The 25906-nt window shown below is 34.7% G+C and overlaps 1 protein-coding gene across 1 annotated transcript in view; it reads left to right on the top strand.

The window, feature by feature from the left end:
- The window catches only part of Lipi (lipase I), a 30758-nt gene extending 5817 nt beyond the window's left edge, over nucleotides 1-24941 (top strand). Inside the window, exons 3-11 of the mRNA XM_036203444.1 lie at nucleotides 34-419; nucleotides 2928-3036; nucleotides 4721-4822; nucleotides 9060-9149; nucleotides 9902-10069; nucleotides 11495-11599; nucleotides 12509-12620; nucleotides 17372-17548; nucleotides 24854-24941. Coding sequence (XP_036059337.1) covers nucleotides 34-419; nucleotides 2928-3036; nucleotides 4721-4822; nucleotides 9060-9149; nucleotides 9902-10069; nucleotides 11495-11599; nucleotides 12509-12620; nucleotides 17372-17548; nucleotides 24854-24941 — 1337 coding nt within the window. The remainder of the gene's footprint in view (nucleotides 1-33; nucleotides 420-2927; nucleotides 3037-4720; nucleotides 4823-9059; nucleotides 9150-9901; nucleotides 10070-11494; nucleotides 11600-12508; nucleotides 12621-17371; nucleotides 17549-24853) is intronic.
- Nucleotides 24942-25906: the final 965 nt, after the last annotated feature.

The following is a 25906-nucleotide window of genomic DNA, read 5'->3' as shown; positions in this document are numbered from 1 at the left end:
CCTAATGCTCAGTTTGACTTTTTTTCTTTACAGAGACTAAGAAAACATGTCTTGAATTCTCAAAATTAAATGCAATGAATTCCTTAAAAGATTTATTTTTCCCCAAACTAAAGATAATTCTGATGTTGTACTCAAGGGACAATCTAAACTGTGCAGAACCACTGTTTGAGGCTAATAACTCTCTTAATGTCCGTTTCAACCCGTCAAAGAAAACTGTCTGGATTATTCATGGATACAGACCCCTGGGCTCCATCCCAGCATGGCTTCATAAGTTTACTAAGGTGTTATTGAAACACGAAGATGTGAATCTCATTGTTGTAGACTGGAACCAGGGTGCTACAACATTAATTTACAATAGAGCCGTCAAAAACACCAGAATAGTTGCTAAGTATTTGAGTGAGTCAATTCAAAATCTTTTGGTAAGTTTGAAAAATTTGATGTATACATGCTACATAGTATATGGTTTGTTATGTGACACCATGAAATTAAGCGTTTTTTTCCATAAGCATTTGTAACCTTGCCATAGACATAGTGATCTTTTTAGCCTTGCTTTGTCTACCCTAAATAATTTTATATGATTTTTAAATGTGAAAAATGTTTCATATTAGACTATTAAAAATGTAAAGCCCTTTCAAACTTGAATTCAAAGCCTGAATTCAGGCTGCATTAGTGATCTTATGTGGGGAGTGGACAATGCTATAATTTCAGTACATTGTTTTAGTCATCTTTTCTAAGAGCTGGCTGATATGTTTGTTGTTAGTCAAATGGCAATTGGTAAACATAAAAGAAAACTGTTTGGAAAGTGGTCTATTCCCAACTCTAAATATAGTTCTCAGTTTCCTCCAGCTCTGCTGCCTTTGAGCTGGATCAATCAGATTCCTGGCTGGTTTCAGGTCATCTGTTTGGTGCATAATTCTTGTTTACTATGCCAACTTTTCGGGTAGTTCATCCCTGTCCTGAGAACTGGTGGTGACAGTAAGATTTTCAGAGAAAGAAACATCGTGTTTAATTTATTTGGGTGTTCTTGGTTTTGAAATCTGAATTTTTGTTCCAACAAATGCACCCACACTTGGAGTCAGACTGGAGGGGAGTCAAAGCTAGAGTCTGGCACCTCTCATCTGTGTGACTTTGAGCAATCACTTCACCTCTCTGCCAAGTTTCTTTGTTTCAACATGCAAAGTAATAAAATTCTATTGTCTGTTGCATGAATTGTAAATTCATATAGAAACATACATTATACACATGTAAATGTGCATATGCTTAATCAAGACATGACATTTACTTCTCTATGAATAAAATCATTTTTCATTATTATTTTTGAAACTACAGTTTTAAAAACATTGTGACCTAAGAGAGAAGTAGAGGAAATAAATGACACAGAGGAAACTGACAGTGTGTAAAACTGAATAATTGACTTTTTTCCTGAATTATGATTGTCTCTAACTGATAAACAAAAACTTCATAATGTGGAAAGCATGAGTTAAGTAGATAATTTAAGGAAAATCGTAGGATTTTGCTTGCAAAGGATTTATAGGAGCCAGGAGAATAGTAGCCATAGCTTTATGTTTGGAGAAATACTCCTTCAGCTTTGGGGACATTGCTTTGAGGGATTTGAAGAACAGAATTGCTTTGCATTAGGAAAGTCCCTCTCTGGCTCTCCAACAATGGTGAAAGTTCAACATCATTTTATTAGACTTCAGACATCACTGTGTAGTCTGGACCATTAACAATTCCTTTCAGCTCCCTGGAAGTCTTCTGGAAAAACCACACACTCAGTGAGCTCACAAAGCTAACTACCTGAGGCAAACAGATGTTCATAAACTGACCTTAGATTCTTTTTCTGTACTATGTAACCTGCAATCCTGGAACCCACCTGAAGTCTAAAACACTTCATCTTAGCATTTCAAAATAAGAGTGACTTTTATACTTTTACTGGTTTTGCTAGGAGGCATTATTGTACTCAGAAAGGAAAACAGAAGACTAGCATCTATTTTGTAATCAAACTGACCCAGGCTTGTATCTTAGTCAGTTTGAGCCACTATGATAAACACTGTAAACTGACTCTGTACACAAAGACATTCATACCTCACAGTTGTGTAGTCTAAGAGGCATAAGAGCAAGGGCCTGGTGGAGTCTGGGTCTGTTAAGCATCAGGTTCTGATTCATAGTTGCTATCTTTTTACAGTACTTTTGCACTATGGAAGAACCAAATAAGCTTCTTTGAGTGTCCTTTATTAGGACATTAGCTCCATTCTTGAAGGCTCCAACTTTGTAATATCATCACCTTCTCTATGACCCACTCCCTACTCAGACCATAACATTAAAGGTTAGAAACTTTAGCACATTAATTTTCAGTAGCACAAACATTCAGATTTCCGCGACTTAAAACATATTTTGTAGCTTTATACATGACTTTAATTTGTGAGCCTATTTCCTTAGTAAAATGGATATTCACTGAATGATATTTAGTTAATATTTAATAGGTGCCAGGCAGAGTTTTAAGTAATAGGATGGATATAAATAACTCAAATGGCAAACAGGAATATTAAATATGAAACTTACAAAGCACATGTTGAGGTACTCAGAAACAAAATAAGCAGCCAATCTTGCCTCTTACTACTATTTGATTATTAAATGCCTTGATAACTAAATATTATTTTATTGATCTCATTTTATATTATGGATGATTAAAATTTAAATTCACAGGTAAAGTTTAATGATGTTACTGGAAATGAATAGGGGAAAATCAGATATTTCATGATGCAAGCTGAACAAAGCTTTATCTTTTCAGTGTTATAAGTCCCCTTCCTTATGTCCCAGAAATATATGAACTCAGAATCAATAATGAATTTCAGAGAATGTCAATGTATTAGGAATGATTTGTGATTACTCAAGTTAAAATTATTACATTGTATTTTCAATTACAGAACCATGGAGTATCTCTTGACAATTTTCATCTCATAGGCATGAGCTTAGGGGCTCATATTAGTGGTTTTGTAGGAAAACTATTTAATGGTCAACTTGGAAGAATTACAGGTAAAGCTATTTTTTTTCCCTTGTGTAAAATTATCATTTTAGATGCTAGGTGGCAGTGTCGCATGCCTTTAATCCCAGCACCCAGGAGGCATAGCCAGGCAGATCTCTGTGAGTTCGAGGCCAGCCTGGTCTACAGAGTAAGATACAGGACAGGCACCAAAACTGCACAGAAAAACCCTGTCTCGAAAAACCAAAAAAAAAAAAAAAATCATTTTAGCACATTATACCCACTAGAGTTTATTCTACTTAAAACCTGAAGGCATAGCTACAAACTATATTCAAATATTACTTTTTCCTAAATTGTTAATTTTTCCTTAGTGATTATGATGTACAAGAAAAGCAAGTATTGAGTTTGGTAGCTTTATCTAAATGTCAAAGATTACCTGGAAAAGTTTGGTCCATTCTGTTAAAAAAAATTATTTATTTATTAGCTGAAAATAGTAACTGCATAATTCATTCTCACAAGCACTGTTGAATTTTAATTTTAATTCACTGGTGCATTCAACCAATCAGTAGTTGCTATTCAAGTCTGAGGCATCCTAATTTTCGTGTTCACTCAGATTCACACAGTGAACTGAACTGTAGTTAAAGGCAGCAACCACACGATGCTCACACAGATTTCCATCCTTTTTCTATGTCAAGTTTATTAAGAATTATCCATACCCATATCACTAGAATGTTTATAATTCCAATTAGTTGTAAAGGATAGCATTATCTTAATACAGTTTCATAAAAGAAAGGAGAGGTTGAAGTTGCTCATACTGATGCAGGTTCTCACCTACCTGTTGTTTTGATGCCACAGACCCATGAAAGTCTAAAAGACCAAAATTATAGATTTCTTACATTCAAAAAATTTAGAGGCAGAGAGAGGTGGGGTATTCTGTAAAGCAGGCTAAAATAAAATAAGGGCAATATAAGAGTGTGAAATGAATAATAGCTAAAATAACATTAACTTATAAATTAACGTGGGTTAAAGGAAAACTTGTGGAAGTCAGTTTTTTATTTTTTCCTTCTGCTACGTGGGTCTGGAAAACTGGATGTCTCTTCCTCAATGGACTGAATTTTATTCCAATCCTTTTGCTATCAGGAAGTTATGATCTTAGGACTTCAATTTAAAATTCATTCTACAGAATAATATCCATATTTCATGGAATTTATAACATTTTTTCCTTAAGGATTTGTAGGAAACTCTTGGAGAAGTGAATGCTAAGAAAATAATAAATTCATTCCATTCATTACCCTAAATAGTATTGGTATCTAAAAAAGTACTTTAGACCTATAGACAGATATAGGATGAGGCCAATAAGGAGAATAATTCGAGAGAGGTACAGATGGTATTCATTAGCTCTTTTCCTCAATCAGGAGGGAATCTCAGTTACTATGAAATATGAAGTTTCATAGCTTACTCCATCTGCCCCATAGATAAAAATGCTAAAATTATCTTAACAATGTTCCGTTGAGATATTTCTCCTGTTTTTGAACCACCTTTGACAGTTGTCAATAAATATTTAAATAATGAAGGCACTTGTCACTTGTCAAATTTAATGACTTTAGATATGTTGGGACATGCTTAAACTAAAATTATAGCCACTTATATTTATAATTGACAATACCGTGAGTGTAAAATATAACGAAGTAGTAAAATGTTATTAGATTGACAGTTCGTTCCTCTTCTACATTTCAGGCCTTGACCCAGCTGGACCAAGATTTTCTGGAAAACCATCAGATAGCAGATTAGATTACACAGATGCAAAGTTTGTAGATGTCATCCATACCGATTCCAATGGTAAAATAATAAGTTTGAATGAGTTTTGTGTTTGAAAGCAAAGTGTGGAATGTAGATCTGATCTCGGGGAAGAGGTTGTAAAATGAGGAAGAGCTGTGGATAAAATGTTTGGAGTTTAAAGAGTTATTTATTTATTTTTTTGCGTGTTGTTTGTTTGTTTTTGCATTGACTTCTGGTGATATTTGCCTTGTGTTTATTTATTATTTCCTTTTTAGGTTTCAAGAAGCATCTTGTCATTGTAAAATATTGAAATTTCATTTTAAAATAATTGTCTTTATTTTATTGGCAGTCACTGACTTAATAATATTTCTTGCCATGCTCAATGCTGCTATTTAGTTTGTTGTTCATTTTCCTCTTGTGATATATACCAACTGGAGTTAGCACACCATTAAAACCACAGATTATGAGTAGAGGACACTTTCTCTATTGACTGTAATTGTCTTTACAATGCTCTCTAACATAGTGTTGGTACCATTGGTTAGAAAATGCTGGACAAATCCACTAGAATAATTACTGAGACTGTCCTGAGGCTTTTTTTTTTTTTATTGGATGAATAAGTTTATAAGTTAGAGGGGGAGGGGCAGGGCAGTGCCTGACTTTGATGTCTTTTTGGATTAAAACCTGGTGATATTAACATCGACTAAACTCTTTGTCCACCCCACCGAGTCTCTTGGTTCCTCATCAAACTCATTTCAATGTTATTTTCTGTGTGTATGTTATAAAGCCATGTTTATGGTTGCACTACTTACAATAATAAGGAAATAGAAACAGTCTATCCATGAATGGATAAACACTTATGGAAATTTATATAGCCATAAAAAATGAAATCATGACATTTTACAGAAAAATGGGTGAAAAGGGAAAGTGTTAATGTTAAGCAAGATAAGCCAAACACAGACAAATATCTGCTTTCTTTTGTTTCTCTAACCTAGTTTTAAAATTACACATGTGGGGCCTGCAGAGATTGCTCTCTGGTTAAGATCATGCACTCATCTTGCAGAGAATCAGGGTTTGATTCCCAGCACTGATATCAGGTTTTTCACAAGTGCCCCATAATTCCAGCTTCACGGGGTATCAGACACTTCTCACCTTGACAGACACCATGCAGACAAACTCACATAGGAATCATTAAAAACAATAAAAATAAATCCTTAAAGTTATGCTTTTGTATATATGTATATGTATTTATATGTGTGTGTGTGCAAGTGTGTACATTCTCATACTACAAAGGAGGTTATAGAAGGGGATAGAGGTACATTAAGGCAGAGGTGGAGGGGTAAAATAGTGACAGTTATAAATATGTGTGAAGAAAGGAGAAAAAGCAACTATTTAGAAGAAAGAGAGCTTTTGGGAGGGAGCAGACCATCAGGGAGGTCACTTTGAGAGGGAAACAAATGAGAACAAATATTATGAGATAAAATGTTTGAAAGCCATAAAACACCATTACTTTTGTCTGATAACCTAAAAATAATTAATAAGAGAAGTTAATTTCAAAAACTTAAAAGGCTCTGTCTGCTATACATATATTCCATAAACCAAAAGAGTTAATGATCTAACTTTAACAAACTGACTTCCTACCACGTGATAGTAGCATGACTGCCTTAAGGACCACTCTTTAAATTGTTCCACACAATAGAAGCAGAAAGTATATTACCAAACTCCTTCTATGAGGCTATAATTACCCTGATTCCTAAACCAAACAAAGATGCAACAAAGAAAGAGAACTACAGACCGATCTCCCTCATGAACATTGATGCAAAAATACTCAATAAAATACTGGCAAACAGACTCCAAGAACACATCAAAACAATTATCCACCATGATCATATAGGCTTCATCCCAGGGATGCAAGGGTGGTTCAACATACAAAAGTCCATCAATGTAATACACCATATAAACAAACTCAAAGGGAAAAAAAAAACACATGATCATCTCACTAGATGCAGAAAAGGCATTTGACAAAATCCAACAACACCCCTTCATGATAAAGGTCTTGGAGCGATCAGGAATACAGGGAACATACCTAAACATAAGAAAGGCAATCTACAGCAAGCCAACAGCCAACATCAAATTAAATGGAGAGAAACTCAAAGCAATACCACTAAAATCAGGAACAAGGCAAGGCTGTCCCCTCTCCCCCTACTTATTCAATATAGTACTTGAAGTTCTAGCCAGAGCTATAAGACAACATAAGGAGATTAAGGGGATACAAATTGGAAAGGAAGAAGTCAAGCTTTCCCTATTTGCAGATGACATGATACTATACATGAGTGACCCCAAAAATTCAACCAAGGAACTGATACAGCTAATGAAAATCTTCAGCAACATAGAAGGACCGTTTTGAGTTCATAATAAATACCTGTTGTTTCTTCCTCATGGCTGAGTAGCCCTCTTGTTTTTATCTTAAGTCTTTGGCATGTGGGAGATATGTTCCAACAGGTGCTTCTTGGTTTTTAACTTTCATGCTTACTGAGGCACACAGAGATGTCAGAAGTTCCTTCAATAGCCGACTTTCTTCTAGGGCACTGGAATTCCTAATGCTCTGAACCTTTCACTACAGTTCTTCATGTTGTGGTGACCCCCCCCCCAACTGTAAAATTATCTTTGTTGCTACTTCATAACTGTAAATTTGCTACTATTACAATCTTAATGCAAATATCTGATATGCAGGATATCTGATATGCAACCCCCAAAAGGATCATGACCCCATGGGTTGAGAACCACTGTTTGAGGGTTATATTTAGAACACTAGAATTCTTTGTTTAAATCAAACAAGTGAGTACGTAATGGGGCTGAAAAAGGAATTCTCCACTGCTACAATAAAATCACACTTGCTTCTATGAATTATAAGGGTTTGTAGTAAAATAATTTAAACTGGCCTTCATCTTTATACATTGAACACCCTTTTGCCTGCTTCTGACACTGTGCATGCCTAGCAGCTTCATGGCCTTCTGCTGTATCATCATGACACGTTACTGGATTCTCTTGGATGCTCTTTGTAAATTGAGTTGCTGTATCTTGATCCATACTTAGACACTAATATTTATCTGAAGAATGCACTAACGTAAAATTGCTTGTACCTTACGCTAAAGTATTTCCATCTTATCTGGCAGCAAGATTTCATATGTAAGTATAGTCCCAAGTTTTCTGAGATGTATATCCTTTCTCAGGTTCTTCTGGGTTATAGACTGCAATACTGGTAATGAATTCTCCAGAGCCCCGGTTTGTAGATAAATTATAGCCATATGGCCTCATGCCACCCTAACTCAAATTATCCCCATCAAGGCAGCAAGCTTTGTAGGCTTTGCCACTGAGTAAATCTCACATCAACAAGCCTAAGGCATCATCAGCCAAAGTGGAAGTAAACATCACAATGACCTGAGAGGCTGCATGTGACCTGACAGTTTTTCCTCTTGTGGTGACCATTACCCATCCTATCTTAGCCACTTTCTTTGCAGCTATCCCACAGACTCACTGTCTCCCATCCTTCGCTTATTCATTTCAGTTGTCAAACTTCTAAACTGCTCCGTGAGAAATTCTCTAGCCACACTACATTAAATATGTTTCTATTTTTAATTTTCGCTTTAAAAAATATGCAAGGACTACCCTTGCCGGGTGTTTTTTTTTTTTTTTATCCTTTCCATTGCATTTATTACTCTCTGATATAGTTCTTTTACTTTCCCTTATTTTTTTTTCTCTACCACACACCATTTCTACTACAAAGATTTTTGCCCTTCCTCCCCCAAAGTGTCATGATTGGCCCACAGTAAACAGGTGGATAATAAACGTGTGAAATGATTAACACATGATTTTCGTGAGAGTAAATTTGAGAACATGGTGCCAGAAAACTGCTATTTAAAAAATTTGCATCTGTGGTTCATACTTGTAGTCTTAGAATGCAAGAGGCTGAAGAAAGAAGATCGCCCTGTGTTTGAGGCCAGGCTTAGGTTACATAGTGAGTTCCAGGGTAGTTTGGGACATTTTTATATCTATATCTCAAAAGAAGGGAAAGAAGAGGAGATGGAGAAGGGTACAAAGGAGGGAGGGGAAGATGGAGGAGAGAGACAGAGGCAACAGTAGCTGGAGACAGAAGAAACTAACAAAGATAAAACTTAGCATTTATCATTGACTGGAAACTTCTGAAGAGTGAGTTTAATGGACGTTAGCAGATTATATAATATACATTTGCTCAAACAACTTTTTATGTCTTACAATTTTATGGGTGCTTTCCCCTTAGGTTTAGGCATTCTAGAGCCATTGGGACACATAGATTTTTACCCAAATGGAGGAAGAAAACAGCCAGGTTGTCCTACAACACTATTTTCAGGTATATTGAAAGTATTTTCATCCTTTTTTCTTTTATTGAAAGTAGACTTTTCACATAATATATTCTGATTACAGTATTCATGATTCAAAATGATCTGAGAAAATAATTCACCATTTTGCTTTCTTAATCTGTGGTTAATATTTTGATATCATATTTTTTTTTTTTTTTTTTGTGGAGCTGAAGATTGAACCCAGGGCCTTGCGCTTGCTAGGCAAGCACTCCACCACTGAGCTAAATCCCCAACCCCTGATATCGTAATTTTTGCTAATGACATAAAAGAGTTTTTGGCAAGAGGTAATTTCAGTTGATACCACTCAATATACAAATGTTACTAGGGTACCCAACATTTGGTCATGGATAAGACCTGTTTTGTGTGTTTGCAACAATTTTAGTTCATCATTTTCAGCATGAAGAGGATTTTTAAGTCTTCTACAGGTACAGAATTAGAGGGAAAGATATCTACTAGTAAACATTGTAGCCATGTGCTTTCGGAGACTGTTAAATTTAAACAGCTATACTTTATGGCACATTACTTTATGAAAATGTCTTGTTAATTTCATGAAAAAGTCATGCCCAATTTAAGATTTTAATGGGACTTTTTAATAGGTTGAGATGTAACTGTATTGTGGTCAATGCTTTGTATATAGGAGAAAAAGAATTTAATACAACTTAAATGGTCAGTTTTTCTCTAATTCACTTAAACTTGGTTCTGTGTTTTTACGGTTGTTTTGCTTGTTTTTCTCACCCTTAAGGAGTTAACTACATAAAATGTGACCATCAGAGAGCAGTTCACTTGTTTATTGCAGCGTTTGAAACAAATTGCAATTTTGTTTCATTTCCCTGTGCTTCGTACAAAGAGTATGAGAATGGTTTATGTGTGGACTGTAGGAGCCTTTACGGAGACACTTGTCCTAGGCTGGGTAAGGGAACTTGGTATGTTTATTACAATTCCTTTTGAAGATGAGTAACATCATTGTGGTAGTATTTCAGGCTGGAGGCTTTTACTAGGAAATCTTAGGCACAAGTGAAGAGGTGTGCATCATAGCTAACTTCGCATTTGCTCTCAGCAGGAAGTCAACAATTACATGGGATTCATACTTTCTATATCAGTAAAACTTAACAAGGTCAGTTACATTGGCAGCTTTTGAAAAGGAAAGTCTGCCAATGGAAAATAAAAAAGAAGAGTCCACAAGAAGAAGGGATTAATTAGAGGAGGCAACGAGGACATGGAGTGTATAGTCAAAGTATATTATGTACATATTCTATATAGGGATAAAGTGTGAAAGAATAAATGAGAAAATAATATGTGTTCAAGGAAAAAAAAAGAGTTGACCTTCAAAGAGTTCCAGACACTGTTCAGTATTTTACAAAGAAAATGCCAGGTATCAGCATGGTATAAATATATCAATATCACAGAAGGGTTTCCCAGAAATATTCACAAAGAGAAAGGTTCTCTAGGAATGGGAGATGACTAAGAGGACCAAAATGAACCCAATACACCAAGCTTTACTTAGCAGTACTGGCTGTAAATGGAGCTTCGCCATATAAAGCATTATCCATCCAGGATTTGTAAAATCCACTTTCCATAGATTTCTGCTGTCCACAAGAAATAATCCGGGAATTTATTTGTCTTATATCTCTAGAAAGGATTGTTTTTCTGGTGGAATTGTTTTTTCATCTGTGATTCAAGTTAACTATAAGATTGCTTGAGAGCATAAGATTGAGCTAGAGCTAAAAATTCAGAAATTTAAATTAAGTATTCTGTCTACTATATTAAAATTAAAAAGGTTTGAGGTAGAAATAAACAGGAACTTGAATATATTTAATATGTTACTAATTTCATATTCTGTATGCACCTATATTAAAATACACTCAATACATAGGATTTATATATATATGTATTATTTATATGTTTATGATATCATGGCATAATACAATGTTGTATAGGTAGAAAAATTTGGGGGCTTCATTCATGGAGATAAACTGCATTTTCAAATTTTGTGTAAATCACTTATTCTGGTGAATTTACTAAAAACAGTTATGCATGGACATCTGAATTTATAATATGCTATAAAAACTGATTCAAATGGATCACAGTCATACAGATTATGTCAAGCACTAATAAGACTTTCAGAGAGTGGAGTGACTTTTGTGAATCTTGGCTATAAGAATTATTTGAAAATTAATGTAAAGTACCTTACATGCTTTCAAGGTGCTTTTCGTCTATTTTGACAGTGTACCTTGATATTTAGTGATATTTAGAGATTTTTAGATACTTAATGATTTGAAGAGTCTGTGTGCTACTTGATGGAATTCAATTCCACTGTCTATTTCTCAAATTTTAGGTAATCAAGCTCAGCTATGGAAAGAAGGTTTAAAGGAAAGAGTGGAAGGATGGCCTCTCAGGACCACTGCGTTTTTGGATACTAGTGCCCAAAATTCATTCTGTAGTAAGTTGTTCACATTTTAAATAAATGAACCATTATTTACAAGCATATGTTATTTCAGAATAACCAAAACCATGGTTATAATTAAGCTTTAAAGATGAATTTATCTTGGTTTCTAAACCTGTAAAGTGAAGAATTAAGTTACTTACTCCTAAGTACAACAGTTAGATAAGTATAAGAAGCCAGGAAATACCAATCAGCGGGAAGGAGAACAGAAAGACATTCCCAAATAATTTTAGAATCAACAGGGTTAGCTCCCTTTAGTTCCAAGCCTTGGTTAGCCATGATTTCTGCACTCACATCTCCATATTTGTGATGTTCTCCTCCTCTTCATACTTCTCCAGCTACTTCCTTCAACCTTTCTCCTCCAACTACTCCTTGCATCAAATATTCATTTATATTTCATAATTTCAGCTTTCTATACATACATCTTAACGTCACTCTCTCTCACTTCTTCCTTTCACTGTTGATTTCTTTATTGCTAAAATAAGGCCTACTGAATTACTCAGTAGTAATTTTGGCCAGTTATTTCTAAAGCGAGTTTAAAAAAGTGTGTGTGTGTGTGTGTGTGTGTGTGTGTGTGTGTGTGTGTGTGTGTATGTGTGTGTGTTAGGGAAATAAAGGTGAACATGGTTGATATGGGGGGAGTTGGGGTATGAGGATGAATACAGTCAGAATGTAGTTTTTGAAATTCTCAAAAAATTAAAAAAATATTTTGGGAATAACCCAACAAGAAGCAGAATGCATTCTCCATTGATAAAATTATTTGGTCTGAAAATTTTGCCTGCATATAAAATATGAGACTCTACTACATAAGTCACGTGTGCTTTTATGTATTTTTTTTTTTGTCCTGTGTGGTAAAACAAAGTTTGAAATATGAAATGATTAACGTTCTGTATTTTTATTTTGTAGCCTATTATTTTGTTCTCAGTATAGTTGCTTTAAATGAAACCATGAGGGATGGCTCAATTTCATTTAGTTTATTAAACAGCCTTCAGAGATTTGAACACCCTAGGCTCTACGTGTAAGTACCAGTTACCATCTACTTTTTCCAGAAATTCAATGTCTACTTATTTGCTTATCTATGAATGGTTCAGTAGATAACTCACAGTGAATTTTCTAAATGGAGAGGCTTAATATTAGTAGCATTTTGCATAACATGTTCTACTATTTTATTCTTTGGGAAGATATTGAATTGTCATAGATAGGATGCATTTTACAATTCATGGCCACAAATGTTAGAGGAATGGAAGAAGCCATTTTTTTTGTCTTGGTTTTGACTCTTAATTCCAGTATTCCCCTTAACCATCTTGCTTTCTCACTTTCTCCAGTTTTTATAGGATATGATTTTCACAGTGCTGTAAATAAAAACATAATGCCACCAGTCAAAGATAGAGTAACACAAATTTAACATTTAAAGAATTCTGAATCATCATAAAGCTCAAAAATATTTGTTGAAGTATCTTTTTCCTCAATTCCAAATGACTATTTACATGTGTATGATTGGATATGCACGTTTCCAAAGCTCCTTAATCTTCAAACCCATTCTCAGCTCAAGTTTGCTAAATATCTGTTTATCTCTTAGATAAATTCTTAAAATAAAAAAAATTGTTTTAAGCAAAAGAATGACATAAAGGTGCATATTTTCAGTGAAATTGCCTTTTCCAATGTGCTGGTTTCAACATTTAGAACTCTTTTATGTCTGGTGATTAAATAAATAATAAACTTATTTAACTATTAATAGGCCATACTTTGGCTTCAACTTTAGCCTGTTCTTGGTGACTTTTGAGTTGCAGAAGCCACAGTTGTTATCTCCAGTACTTACTGTTGTCGCAGCTGAAGTAATTATAATACATGAACTGGACAATAGACTAAATATAATGTGTGGTGAGTCTTGGATCTGGACATTTAGTCAGCTGTCAACTATGAGAGAGGAAAACCTCTCTGACTAGAAGCAAGTTTGGCTGTCAAAAGTGGTAGCAACGTCCTTAATGTTACAATGCTATTAATATTTATTAAAAATCTGCAATGGCACAAAAATACAATATATAGCCATATCACATAGTAAAGATGATATGTAACATAGAAAAAACATTTCAAATCTTAGAAGCCATGAAGAAGATCATAAGGAAAAAGTTCATGTTGACAAAATACTGAAAGTCTTCCTAGTGAAGTAAAACTAAGAGATTCCAACATGGATGGTAGGATCCTTCTCAGAAATGAAATACTGGGTCAACATCAGGCAAGCAAAAATTGACACAAGGTTGGGGATTTAGCCCAGCGGTAGAGCGCTTGCCTAGCAAGTGCAAGGCCCTGGGTTCGATCCTCAGCTTAAAAAAACTGACACAAATATTTTAATGTTGCATACTATAAATATTTTTAATTAGTAAGAATCATTGCAGATAAATTAGTGATGACATGAAAATAGTAGTGTAAAAGTAATTTTTTCCTCCTTTTTTTAAACCTCTTTTAAGTCACTCAAAGAAGATATAGAACATATCATATAAGAATTTTAATCTAAATTTCTTACTTTTATATAGGTCCATAATTCATTAAGAGAACTTTTCAACACCTTTTCACCCAAGTTTGGGCATTGTTTATATATTATATGTTATAATACTAAATGCAATTGAGTAAATAGTTCATTAATATAAATTTCTTAAATTGTAAAAAGGTTTTGCATTTATTATACAGACATATATAGTCTGTCAAGTATTTTTATAAGAAATATACTGTTAGCTTTTAAATTAATTCACTTACCTAGCTCATTACTTATGACTAAACATATTCAGATGTTTTAAGGACATCTGGGCACTCAAAAATAAAATAGTGTTATTGTTCAGAAGGAAATCACAAAACACTGGTGGAGGCTAATGTATAATTGAATCTCAGTAGTGAGTTTCATGATAGATTACCACTTAATGCTCAGTCAGAAGTCAGAAGAGGAATAAGCACATTTGAAAGTAATGCAATCCCATAAGCAAGCTGGGAAAAGTTGCTTTCCCAGGCCCAGATAAAACAGAGTGACTGAACTAATAAATACCACATAGACCAACATTCTAATGCAGTTGCTTCAATTTTTCCAGTAGTAGAAATTTGTTCTCCTTTATTTTGCAAACAGTTAAAATCTTTGAAATAGTGATGAATTCCACTCATAATGGATTCAATATATAAAGGGATAAAGTTATGAGAACATGTATACTTATTACAATATAGGCACCTAAGCTTGGCTGTTTATTTTTTTCTATTAGAGTTACTTGGCATTTGAACTTCTGTTAAAATACTAGAAGAGTCAAAGAATTGAAACAGGAATATTTGCTTTTCATACACAATGCACAATATTATACAGAGAGAAATTAATGTCACTTATAACCATAGCATGTATGGATACTGAACTTGACCTTTACATTATACTCACTCTTCTTCCTCCTCCTGATCCTCCTTCTTGACCCTTTCCTCCTCCTCTTCCTTCCCCCTCATCCCCACTTTTCTTATATAGGAACTGTGCATTGTATGCTTTGTTTTGTTTTTTGTTAGTAAAGTGGGACTTCACTGGAAATGTGTTGGCTCCTGATTTTCATATATATTGTATTGGTGTCATCATTTTTTTCAAAGTCACTAAAGTGCACTCAGTTACTGTAGTATAATTTGAAATGCAATATTTTATAAATTTAGAGTTTTATTTGTTTATTTTTACTACATTGATTGAGCATATTTTTATGTGTGGCGGGAGAGAGAGTGTACATGCTATAGCATGCATGTGGCGGTCAGAGGACAAGTCTTGGGTACTGACTCTCTGCTTCATTCATGTGGCTTCTAGGAATGAAACTCAGACTTTCAGGTTTGGTAGCCTTTACCCACTAAGCTATATCATCCACCCTCAGTGTAGTCTTTTAAATAAGGAATATGAGTATTGGATGTTCATATTAGAGCAGTCCATTGGGTGAATTATGGTGACATTAAAAGAAATTTTGAGTCTTCAGAAATGGCTATTGTGTATTTCAGTGACAGATGATGGGAACTAGACAAATTCCATGGGATAAAGACAAAGACCAAGAGAGGTCCTAAGGCTTCCAAATCTATGTGTGATGGGCTTTTATGATTTATCTGCAGTGTGAAATTGAGAAAAGTAAACCAATCTAGAATAACTTAAAATTTTGCGTTGTGGACCCTAAAAATTTTTAAAATTCCCTTCCACACCAAACCATTATATGTGAAATAGAGGGTTCTATGGAAAGTTTCCAATTTAATCATCCGATAAATGTTTTGAGAGAGTACACTGGCATGAAAGCAGCCCATGATAGACAGGTGTGTATGTATATTAGATCTGTCTTTAAAACGTTTCAGACTAGTGCAGCAGATAAACTTTAAATTAACGATAAAAACCAAAATTACGATATTCCTCATTCCTCCGGACAGTTTTAAATGATTGTTTACACTGAGGCAGTCAGAGACGCGGAGAGAGGAAGGGAGATGAGAGAGAAAAGTGAGGATAGAGGAGCCGAGAAGGTGATCGAGACGAGACGAGACGAGACGGGACGGGACGGGACGGGACGGGACGAGAGAAGGAGAGGAGAAGCCCTTGCTTGGTATTGAGGAAATAAGAGTTGGAACCACAAGGGGACACATGAATTTTTAGGTGACATATTCCTATCTCTGTGTGTTGCAGGAACTCTGAGAAATCTGGGTATGCTCTTTGAAACACATTAGCAATACACACAATACGTTTATACTCTGGGCGGGGGAGTGGGTAACCTTGCCAGGGTGAGAACAGCGATGAACTTTGAAGGGAATAGTGGCATCCTTGGTGAGGCTAACTTCTGTGGAGAATAAAAGGATAGTGGGGTGAAGAGAAGTCAAGCTTGGTAGGAAATGTTGGGGACCCCATGGGGCTGCTGTTTTGTTCTCTGTTCTAGATAAACCCTTGCCTGTGCTCTACCACATTCTGATGCAAAACACTTTTTCAATGAAAATTTCCATATTCTTTCCTTTTTTTCTCCTTCCTTCCTTTTCTCCTTCCCATTCACTTCTTTCTTCTGACCCAAATCTTGTGGTTCCTCTGGTCCAACTTGCTCCTACCCTTAATTTTGGCTACTGAGAGATGACAACAGAGAGCTCTTGTATTTGGACAAGTCTATAATGATGATAATCATTTTATAAACTCGTATTTCTGGCACACAGAGATGAAGAATTGTGAGAAGGAGTAATAAACAGAATTTACAACTATGGTTTTATACAGCACATAATTAACTGTGAATTCTAGAAAGCAGTTTTATTATCTGAACTTCAGTTTTCTTACCTTAAAATGGCCATTCTTATAACATCCTAAACAGGAAGCTGCTGGCTAAATAAGGTCCAAGTGTATGCTTGAAGCACTGTTACTTGATACACTGAGAGTGGTCAGAAAATTATGCTTATAAGATATTACTTTTACTTTTCATTTTAAATCTCAGCACTTTACTGATATTTTCTTTAAGGAAAATGTTATAAAATGTGTTGAAGAATGACATTTTTTTACTTGAACTCCTAGTCAACTGAAAGAATTGTGATGACGGAAGAATGCTCCACAAAGTCAAATACAGGGTAAACAACCCTAGACAAAGTATGCTCTCCACATGCTGATATGGGAATGCATCTCCTCACTGTTATTTTATTCTGTCTTGTCTGACCTCTTTCCTATAAAATTGTCCTCTGTGTTTCTTTAGTATTACACTGATTTAGAAAAAAATATTTAAATTTATTAATATACTGAGAATATCAAGTTTTTCTATTTAGGAAGAGCAAACCATTTGATAATCTTCAAGAAGTCAAGATCCTTGCTCGGTTCATAAGGGATATTGTGAACATTTCATGCATATATGTAACATACTTGCATTCCTCCAATTCCTGCTGTTCCACATGCCAATACAGATTCCAGAGTCTTGTGTTAAAGTCACTTACATACCCAGAAAGGTAGGAAATATAAATTTTTATTACAACATTTTGTCTTAACATTAAAAATGTTCTTTAAGTTTTGGCTAAGAATTTATGTGTGTAAATGTTGGTTAATTTTATTATATAAGAATCTCAAAATATTTTTTTGAGCTGAGGCTCGAACCCAGGGCCTTGCGCTTGCTAGGCAAGCACTCTACCACTGATCTAAAACCCCAGCCCCTCAAAATATTTTTAAAAGTGCATAAATGTATTTTTTGTCTTGAGTGATACTTATGCTAGTTTAGGATCACATTATCTGAGTTAAAAAAAAAAAAACAAAAAAACCCACAGAAACCCACACAATAATTTCATAAGGTATTGTTAAGGTGGGGAATTGATATAATATATCCCTTAAAGGCTTATCAATATTTTCTTTGTTTGTTTGTTAGTTGGTTGGTGTGTTTTTAGCTCAAAAACAGTTTTCTTAGCGTTTAAGAAAAACAGAACAGGACATGGAAGCTATAAATCTCAGCAGCTCAATGAGGATCAAGTGTGAGACTCAGTGGAAAAGGAAAGAGAAAGCAGGCTCTTTATGTTAGGGTGGACCACAAGTGGGATTCCTAATCCCACTGAAAAAGTCAGCCATTGCCCTATGCAACTGTGACTCCAGTGTTGGATGAAGAGACACCGGGGAATCATGGAGCTTGCTGACAGCCAGACTAGAAAACACAGTAATCTCTAGGTTCAGTAAGACAACATATCACAAGGAAAGAAGGTAGAAAATGACAAGAAAAGATATTAATATCATGTTCTAGCCTTTGCATGTGCATGCATAGGTAAATGCATCACACATACACACATGCATACATGCCTATCCCATGCATAGGTACATATACATGTGCATACATGCATATCTCACATGTATCCCGCCCATATCTACATAATAAAAGGAGTGGTTTGCATATTGATTGTAATCACTTTAGATTGTTGTAATATTTCTACTTTCATTTACTTTTTATACATATAAAAATGAATTCCTAATTATCTTCTATAAAAGTGCAGTAAGAAGATAATATTTGTAGAAAGTAAAAACAAAAGCAATATATAATATTTTTTTTTGTGTGTAATGATATAGAATGCTTGTGTATGAGTATATGAGTGCATGGTGCACATGCATATGTGTGTGTTGAGGCAAGAGGTCAACTTTAGGTATCATTCTTCACTCACATTTTGTTGAAGACAGTGTCTATCACTGGCATCACATCAATGACTTCCAGGGATCTGCCCCTCTCCACCCCTCCATTGTTGAAATTATAAGAGTGTTCCATTGTGCCAGCCTTTTTATGTGAGTGCTAGGGATCCAATTCAAGATCGCCATACTTGTGTTACTCACTGACGGAGCTGTTTTCCCAATCTGAAAACATGCATTTCGATGAGTTCTACATCCACAGAGAAGTGTTGGGAAATTAATTTAAATGCAAATCATCTTACAGATTTCAGTATGACACTACACATACATTCAATAATCAGTAAAATGCTATCGTAGTGACAAAAGGCAGTTTTCACGGTCCCTGTGGTTGAGATGTATGCAAATATGAAAACCAATCGATCCAAGAACATTTACTGCCGTCATTCCTTCCAAACGTGTGGTTGGAGCAGGGCGTCACAGCTCAGAGCACAAAGTTTTAAGCTTTCATCTATATATGGTTTGGTATTTATTTATTTTTATAATAAGAACATTTTCTGTTAATTAATAAATAGAACAATTGATTAATTCCATTAATTAAGAAATAGGACAAAGCCACTTACATATGACCCAGTGCATAAAACACACAGGTATGGGATTTTCTTTTCCAAAACCTAAAGTGTGGATGGGTTATGATTATTTACTAGATTCATAAAATTTGGATGCAATTCTTTTGATTCCAAAAAATAAAAATCTGAAATACATCTTCTGGATATTTAATGAAGCTCTTAACATCATCTTCTGGACAGAGATAGAAATGCAAACTGATGACTGGATGAAAGTATGATTTATGTTTAATTACCTAGATAATTGCCATAACCATCTATTAGCGTTCCTCTTCACATATGTCCACACGGATAATATACAGTCAGCGAGAATTCAGACTGTTGGAGATGTGAATTATAAAGGATATGATGTCTTGTGATTCACCTTGGCCTGCACACCATTGATGAGTAATTATATCTCCAGAAGTAGTTTGATAGAGACCAGTCAGAGCCTCTGCCTAGCCACTCCAAGTAAATCAAATTTTAGACTTGAGGGACTAAGAGAAATACACATGAGAGGTGAGACCTTAGATGACTTCCAGAAAACTCCTTGACTGAAGCCACTTTAAAAATGTAATACGAAATATTTCTGTTGGTGTGTATTTGCATGGATTTTATTAAGTGTAGAATTATAGTTAAAACCACAAGTAATATTTAGAATTCACCAAAGTTTATTGATTATATGCTTTGCTTTTCAACTGCGCACTGACCTCACCTGCTGTGGCTGGCTCATATTTTTCTGGATATTATACACACGGGATTCTAGGTCATTGTATATGTGGAATTTTGCACTTAGCTGTTGCCTATATCAGTGAAAGTTATGGATGAATATTATATTATTATAAAAGTATTACATAATATGCTCATCCAATCACCACTTAAAAGACATGGGTTTGCAGTTTTTGTTTTCTGTGAGCAAACCTGTACTTGTATACAGCTTTTTATGTGACTGTAAAATGTCATTTGTCTTGGACAGATACCTAGAAGTAGGGTTGCTTGGTCATATGATGTGTCTTAAACTTTATATGAAACAGTCAAAGTACTTTTCAAAGTAACTACATATTTTGCATTTTGACCAGCATTATATATTTATTGCTCTTCTGACAAGTGTACTTTTACATTTGTCTTAGTTACTTTGTGATAAACACCATGACAAAAGCCCCTTATAAAAAAAATGCATTTCAGTGTGGCTTGCACTTTCAAGGGGATAGGAGTCTATCAACATAATGCCAGGGAGCACAGCAGAAGGTAAGCAGGCATGATACTAAACATCTGAGAGTTCACATTCTTATCCACAGCTGGAAACAGAGAACATATGTGGGATGGAGGGAGACTTTAGAAATCCAATACTCCTTCCCCAACAAAGCCACACCCCCCAATCCTTGCCAAACTGACACAAAGAGTGACTAAGTATTTAAAGGCCTGAGACTTATGGGTGCATCTCATTCAAACCACCACAACCAGGTTGGGTTTTGGTTTTGTTGTTATTGCTGCATGGTTGGTCTCTTGATTTTCACTTCTGGTTTTTTTAATAGGTAGGCAAATATAGCTTGTTACTTTGCATTTCTCAGATGGTGATGATGAGGTCATCTCTGCTCTTGAACTTAGCCATTTACACATTTCACGAAATAAGTTTGATGACCATGCAGGTTAATTCAAGCATTGCCTTTTTGTTTCCTATTTGTCCTGTTGGTTCCTTGCTCATTTTATTTCATCATTTTTCTTTTGGATAAATTGAGGAGTTATATAATTTCATTGCTTCTTTATGTGGATTTGAGAATGGTTTCTTTGATGTTTATATTATAGTATTTAGTTTGTAGCAATCTACCTTCAAGTGACTTTTTAACACTTTACAAGGAAGAATATTACAGTACACTGCTTTTACTTTTCAATGATACTTTTTGTGCTGTTGTTGGCAAACATTTTCATTTCAAATGTCCATAAATTCTACAAGAAACTGTGCCATTTTGGCTTAAACATTTAATCTATGAAAGAGAACAATAATTAAGAGACATGTTGTGGTTTTTTTTTGTTTGTGTGTGTGTGTGTGTAGTATATGTGTGTATATGTACATCTTCAAATGGGGATGATGTGTTTGTTCATGTTATGTGTACATGTGTGTGAATGTGTCTTATAAAGGCTAGAGATAGAATAAGAAGTTTTCCTTAGTCCCTTCTGATATTTTTTGAGACAAGGTCTTTCATTGGATCTAGAGCTCATAGATTCTACCACACAGATCTAACAGTGATTTGTAGGAATGGGCCACCTCACAGTGCACCCCCAATAATGGGGTTACAGACTTATACTATAGTACTTGGCTTTTACATGGGTGTGAAACTTTAAACTTGCCACTGTCATTTTTTTTTTTTTTTTTTTTTTTTTTTTTATATCTGGCATGGTGTGAATGGGAGTTGGGTGATTCCCCAATGCCTTTAATGTAGTGTGATTATTTTATGGAGTTATCCAGTTTATTATTAAGAGGAATCCCTCTTAAGCTGTACTATTTAATTGAAATAATGATTTATACAATAATAATGTTAGTTTAAATAGAATTTAGATGATTAAGGAGTTCTAACAAATATAGTAAGGGATTATGATAGTGGTTAGTTTAGTGAAAAAATTAATATAGGTAAAGGTAAGAAATAGTGTTGCCCCTATAGGAACAAGGAAGTGTCACACAGACAGGACTTCTGAGTTTCTCTTGAGGAGCCATACAGACTGTGATTTAGGTTAATGATTAAGGAAAACAACTGAGTCCCAGAAATTAAGCTAGCTCACATTCTTTTAATCTTAATGTTGGGAGGTGTGTTCATGGGTTTCAGTGTGTATCATAGCTAAAACAAAGCTTTGAATAATGGCTTAAGGTTAGGTGAAGATGTTTTTGTTAATGTCTTTGAGGTAGAAAATCTTGGGAAACAATTTAAAGTCTAGAAAGACACACTTTTAATAGTTGAGTGGGGGACTCAGTGAGGTTAGGGAACAAAACCAATGGCAGCCTGGCTATTGCTGCCTGACGTACCTTTCTTGCTAGGATGGGTTGGTGATCAAAGGCGATGATTAATTCCTTGCACCTATTTCTGCCCTCAATTTCCTGATATAAAAAAACAAAACAAAACAACTTTTGATTGGTGGTTATTCACCATGATGATTAGAGTAGAGATGACTGTTTTTCATATATAAAAGTTTAGATTTGTGATTCTCTTAAGATTTTTTTATAAGATTACTTTTTGAGAAAATGATAAAGTGATTGATCTTTTCTTTGTAACTGAAAAATGCAGCCTGCCAGTAAAAGAACTCATTGAGAAAAATACCTTGCTTGCTTACACACTATTAATTTATAACAAGTTGCTTGGACATGAATGTATGTGGGTTCTTGGGGATCATTTGTTTTTCATCTGTAATACATACAATGTTTGATCATGTAACAGAAATGGGCAACATGTTTTTTACTTATAGTCATTGTAATTATTCATTTAAAATTAGAATTCAACTACACTGTAATATTTATATTGCTTGAAAGGTTTTTCTGGGTCTGTTGTGAGATGTTCTGTATGTCAAATGTGTTGCTCTGATTGGTTAATCAATAAAACATTGATTGGCCAGTAGCCAGGCAGGAAGTATAGGCAGGACAAGCAGAGAAGAAAATTCTGGGAAGTGGAAGGCTGAGGCATAGAAACACTGTCAACCCCTGCCATGACAAGGGAGATGTAAGGTACCAGTAATATAAGCCATGAGCCACGTGGCAACTTATAGATTAATAGAAATGGTTTAATTTAAGATAGAAGAACTAAACAGCAAGAAACATGCATGGCCATACAGTTTGTAAGCAATGTAAAACTCTGTATATTTACTTGGTTGTGGGCCAGGCAGGAAAACTCTAACTACAAAGAAAAACTCTAGCTACATGGGTCATATAAACTGTGAGAGAAAAACTAAGGAAGTGAGAAGGAAGGTATCATAAAGTAATGTAGAAGGAAGTCATCAGGAAAGACACAAAGAAGTGAAACATCAGGGTAGAAGAACAGAACAAAAAAGAATAGTAGAGTAGAACAAGCAACAAAAAGAATAATAAGAGGAAGAACTAAGCTTTGGCCCTCAGAAAAGTCCTTGTGTGTCTGTCTGTCCAATAGTTCAACTATTCTGCACCTCCTCTTCAGTTTCTCTGGCCTGCTGAAAGCTTGCCTTTCATCAGCACCGTAAGTGAGATCCTGACATGTTTGACATGTTGGAGGTGTGTGTGTGTGTGTGTGTGTGTGTGTGTGTGTGTGTTTCCTTTTTTCAATAGCTCCAGAGAATTAAGTTTTGTTCAACTAACTGGGCGCAGGGAATTCAGTTTTACTTCCTCAGATAAAAAAGTCAATTGAGTCTACCAACTCCATGACTCTCCTTCAATTCCTCAGCTAGTATGGCATAATGAAAGCTGCCTCTGCCAGCATCTGACCATTTTTATTGTAGCTGAGTATTATCAATTCACAATTATTTGTCCAAATGTGCAAATGAAAGTTGCAAGCAGCCTTCAGTATTTCAAATTGCAAGCACTGTCGTATTCTCTATTAATTTCCATAATGATCGGTGTTTATATTTTATATGCAAACATAAACTTTATGTCTTATAAAAATCAAGAAATTCAAACAAAATCTGCTCTTAAGTATCTTACAACATTGATAGATGTAGTGGTTCTTGCCTGTGGTCACTGAATATAGAGGACCATAGTAGAAGGTTTAAAGTGAGCTAAAGGCCAACCTGAGCTATGTAACAACGCATGGTTTAAACAAACGAACAGACAGACAGACAGACAGACAGACAAACACCAATCAGTAGTATTTCCACCAGGCTAGGTGATTGGAAGACATGTGACTCTGGATCCTGTCACATAAAGGTCAACTGATCTTTGTGGTTGATCTGACTTCCCTTGACTTAATAACCGTTGATGATTTCTTTTTTTTTTTTAAAAAAGGTTTATTTCTACCATGTTTTATTTTTCTCCTTCCTTTTTTTATTTTCAAGTTTTTCCAAACATTAACAGGAAAATAAACACCCAGACAAGATGCTTAACTAACCACAGTGGCTTAATCTATTAGTTTTCTCAAGCACTGTATACATGTTCTCATTAAAATGTATAGTATGTTACATGGTGTTATTTCAATTTTAATAAATGGTAAAATAGGAAGAAAAGAATTTAGATAAAATATGTCTTATATGTCACTCTTTCTCCTTGGTAGTAGTCGTGATGGAAGAGGTATTATAGCTACTTTAAAGTTGAATTCAGGAAGGTACTGATTTCAATAGTACTGTCTAGCCTATACAGTGTTAATAACCTGTGACATAGCAGAGACAGAAATGGAAAGACAGAGTACTTTCCATCGAATAAGCATTCTATGTCATCCGTACACAGATAGGACAAGTGGATTCAGTTCCATGGGATTGTTACAACTCCCTTCTTTTGGAAAGCTAGGTAGTTACAGATTTAGACTATTCTAAGATTTACATGAAAAGAAAAGAAAATGTGCTACTTTACAAATAATGGTTTCCCTCTTTTCTTTTCTTTCAAAGACCACCATTTTGTAAATATAATTTTGTACTTAAAGAAAGAACGAAGACAGAACTTCTACCAGAAGCCTGTAAAACACAGATGGTGTGAGAGCCTTCTTTTATCCGGTTTAAAACTGTGGACCAAATAATTTCTCAACTCAACAATGTAACCGCCATTGTTTCAGAATGAACCATTTAAAATGTAATTCAGGTGTATCTATCATTTCTTATTTTGGATTCTTCAAAATAATATGCATTTGATAAAAAGTATTCTGAATATATTCTAAAGCTGTTTGTTTCTCCTTATCTGCTTCCTGTATACCTTTTAACATTGAGTGTTTATTAATAATAAGTGAATATGTTAAAAACTTATTTTTCTAAATGGAAATGACAAGTTTAGTGCTTTAATGTGGAACAAAAATCAATATCATTGTTCCTCTCTATTGTAAAAAAAAAAGAATGATTTTTTAATTTGAAAATTTATTGTTTAGTGAAATAAGTTGGATTAATATGAACCTTGTGAATATGAATAAATTTTTATGTGCTGCAAACAAGAATGTTGTGCTATTGTACTCAATAAATTAATAATTAGTGGACCTATGATGCTTAAGATGAAATCCTAAGTCCTTAATTTAATGATATGACCTTGAGTAGATTAATTTAATTCATTGTGTTTCTAAGTCCTCTATGAAATGTATGTGAAATTTACCCAGCAAAACTTTGAATGGGGTCTGTTCACCATGATGATAAAAATAAATAGGCTTATAGCTAACAGTTACCTGGATCATTGTGCTGTTGGAACACATTAACCCATCTAATTGTATAAAACCTCATGAAACTTGTCTTATTACATAACTGAGGAAGAGACTCCAGTATAAAGGTGCATGACTCAAATTTGATCGGAGATGTCTGGATACCTGTCAATCATCTTGTTAATGTCTTTCATCAACTTACGTTAGTAATGTGAGGAGGTAGATTAATTACCACTATAATTTGGAATACAATCTAAATGTCCTTGACATTCTCCATCTTACCTGTTTAATCAAGACACTTCTCTGCCATAGCGCTTTCTTA

Source organism: Onychomys torridus, chromosome 12 (assembly GCF_903995425.1).
Source record: "Onychomys torridus chromosome 12, mOncTor1.1, whole genome shotgun sequence".
Taxonomy (NCBI): Eukaryota; Metazoa; Chordata; class Mammalia; order Rodentia; family Cricetidae; genus Onychomys; species Onychomys torridus.
This window is presented reverse-complemented; position numbering and strand designations above follow the sequence as displayed.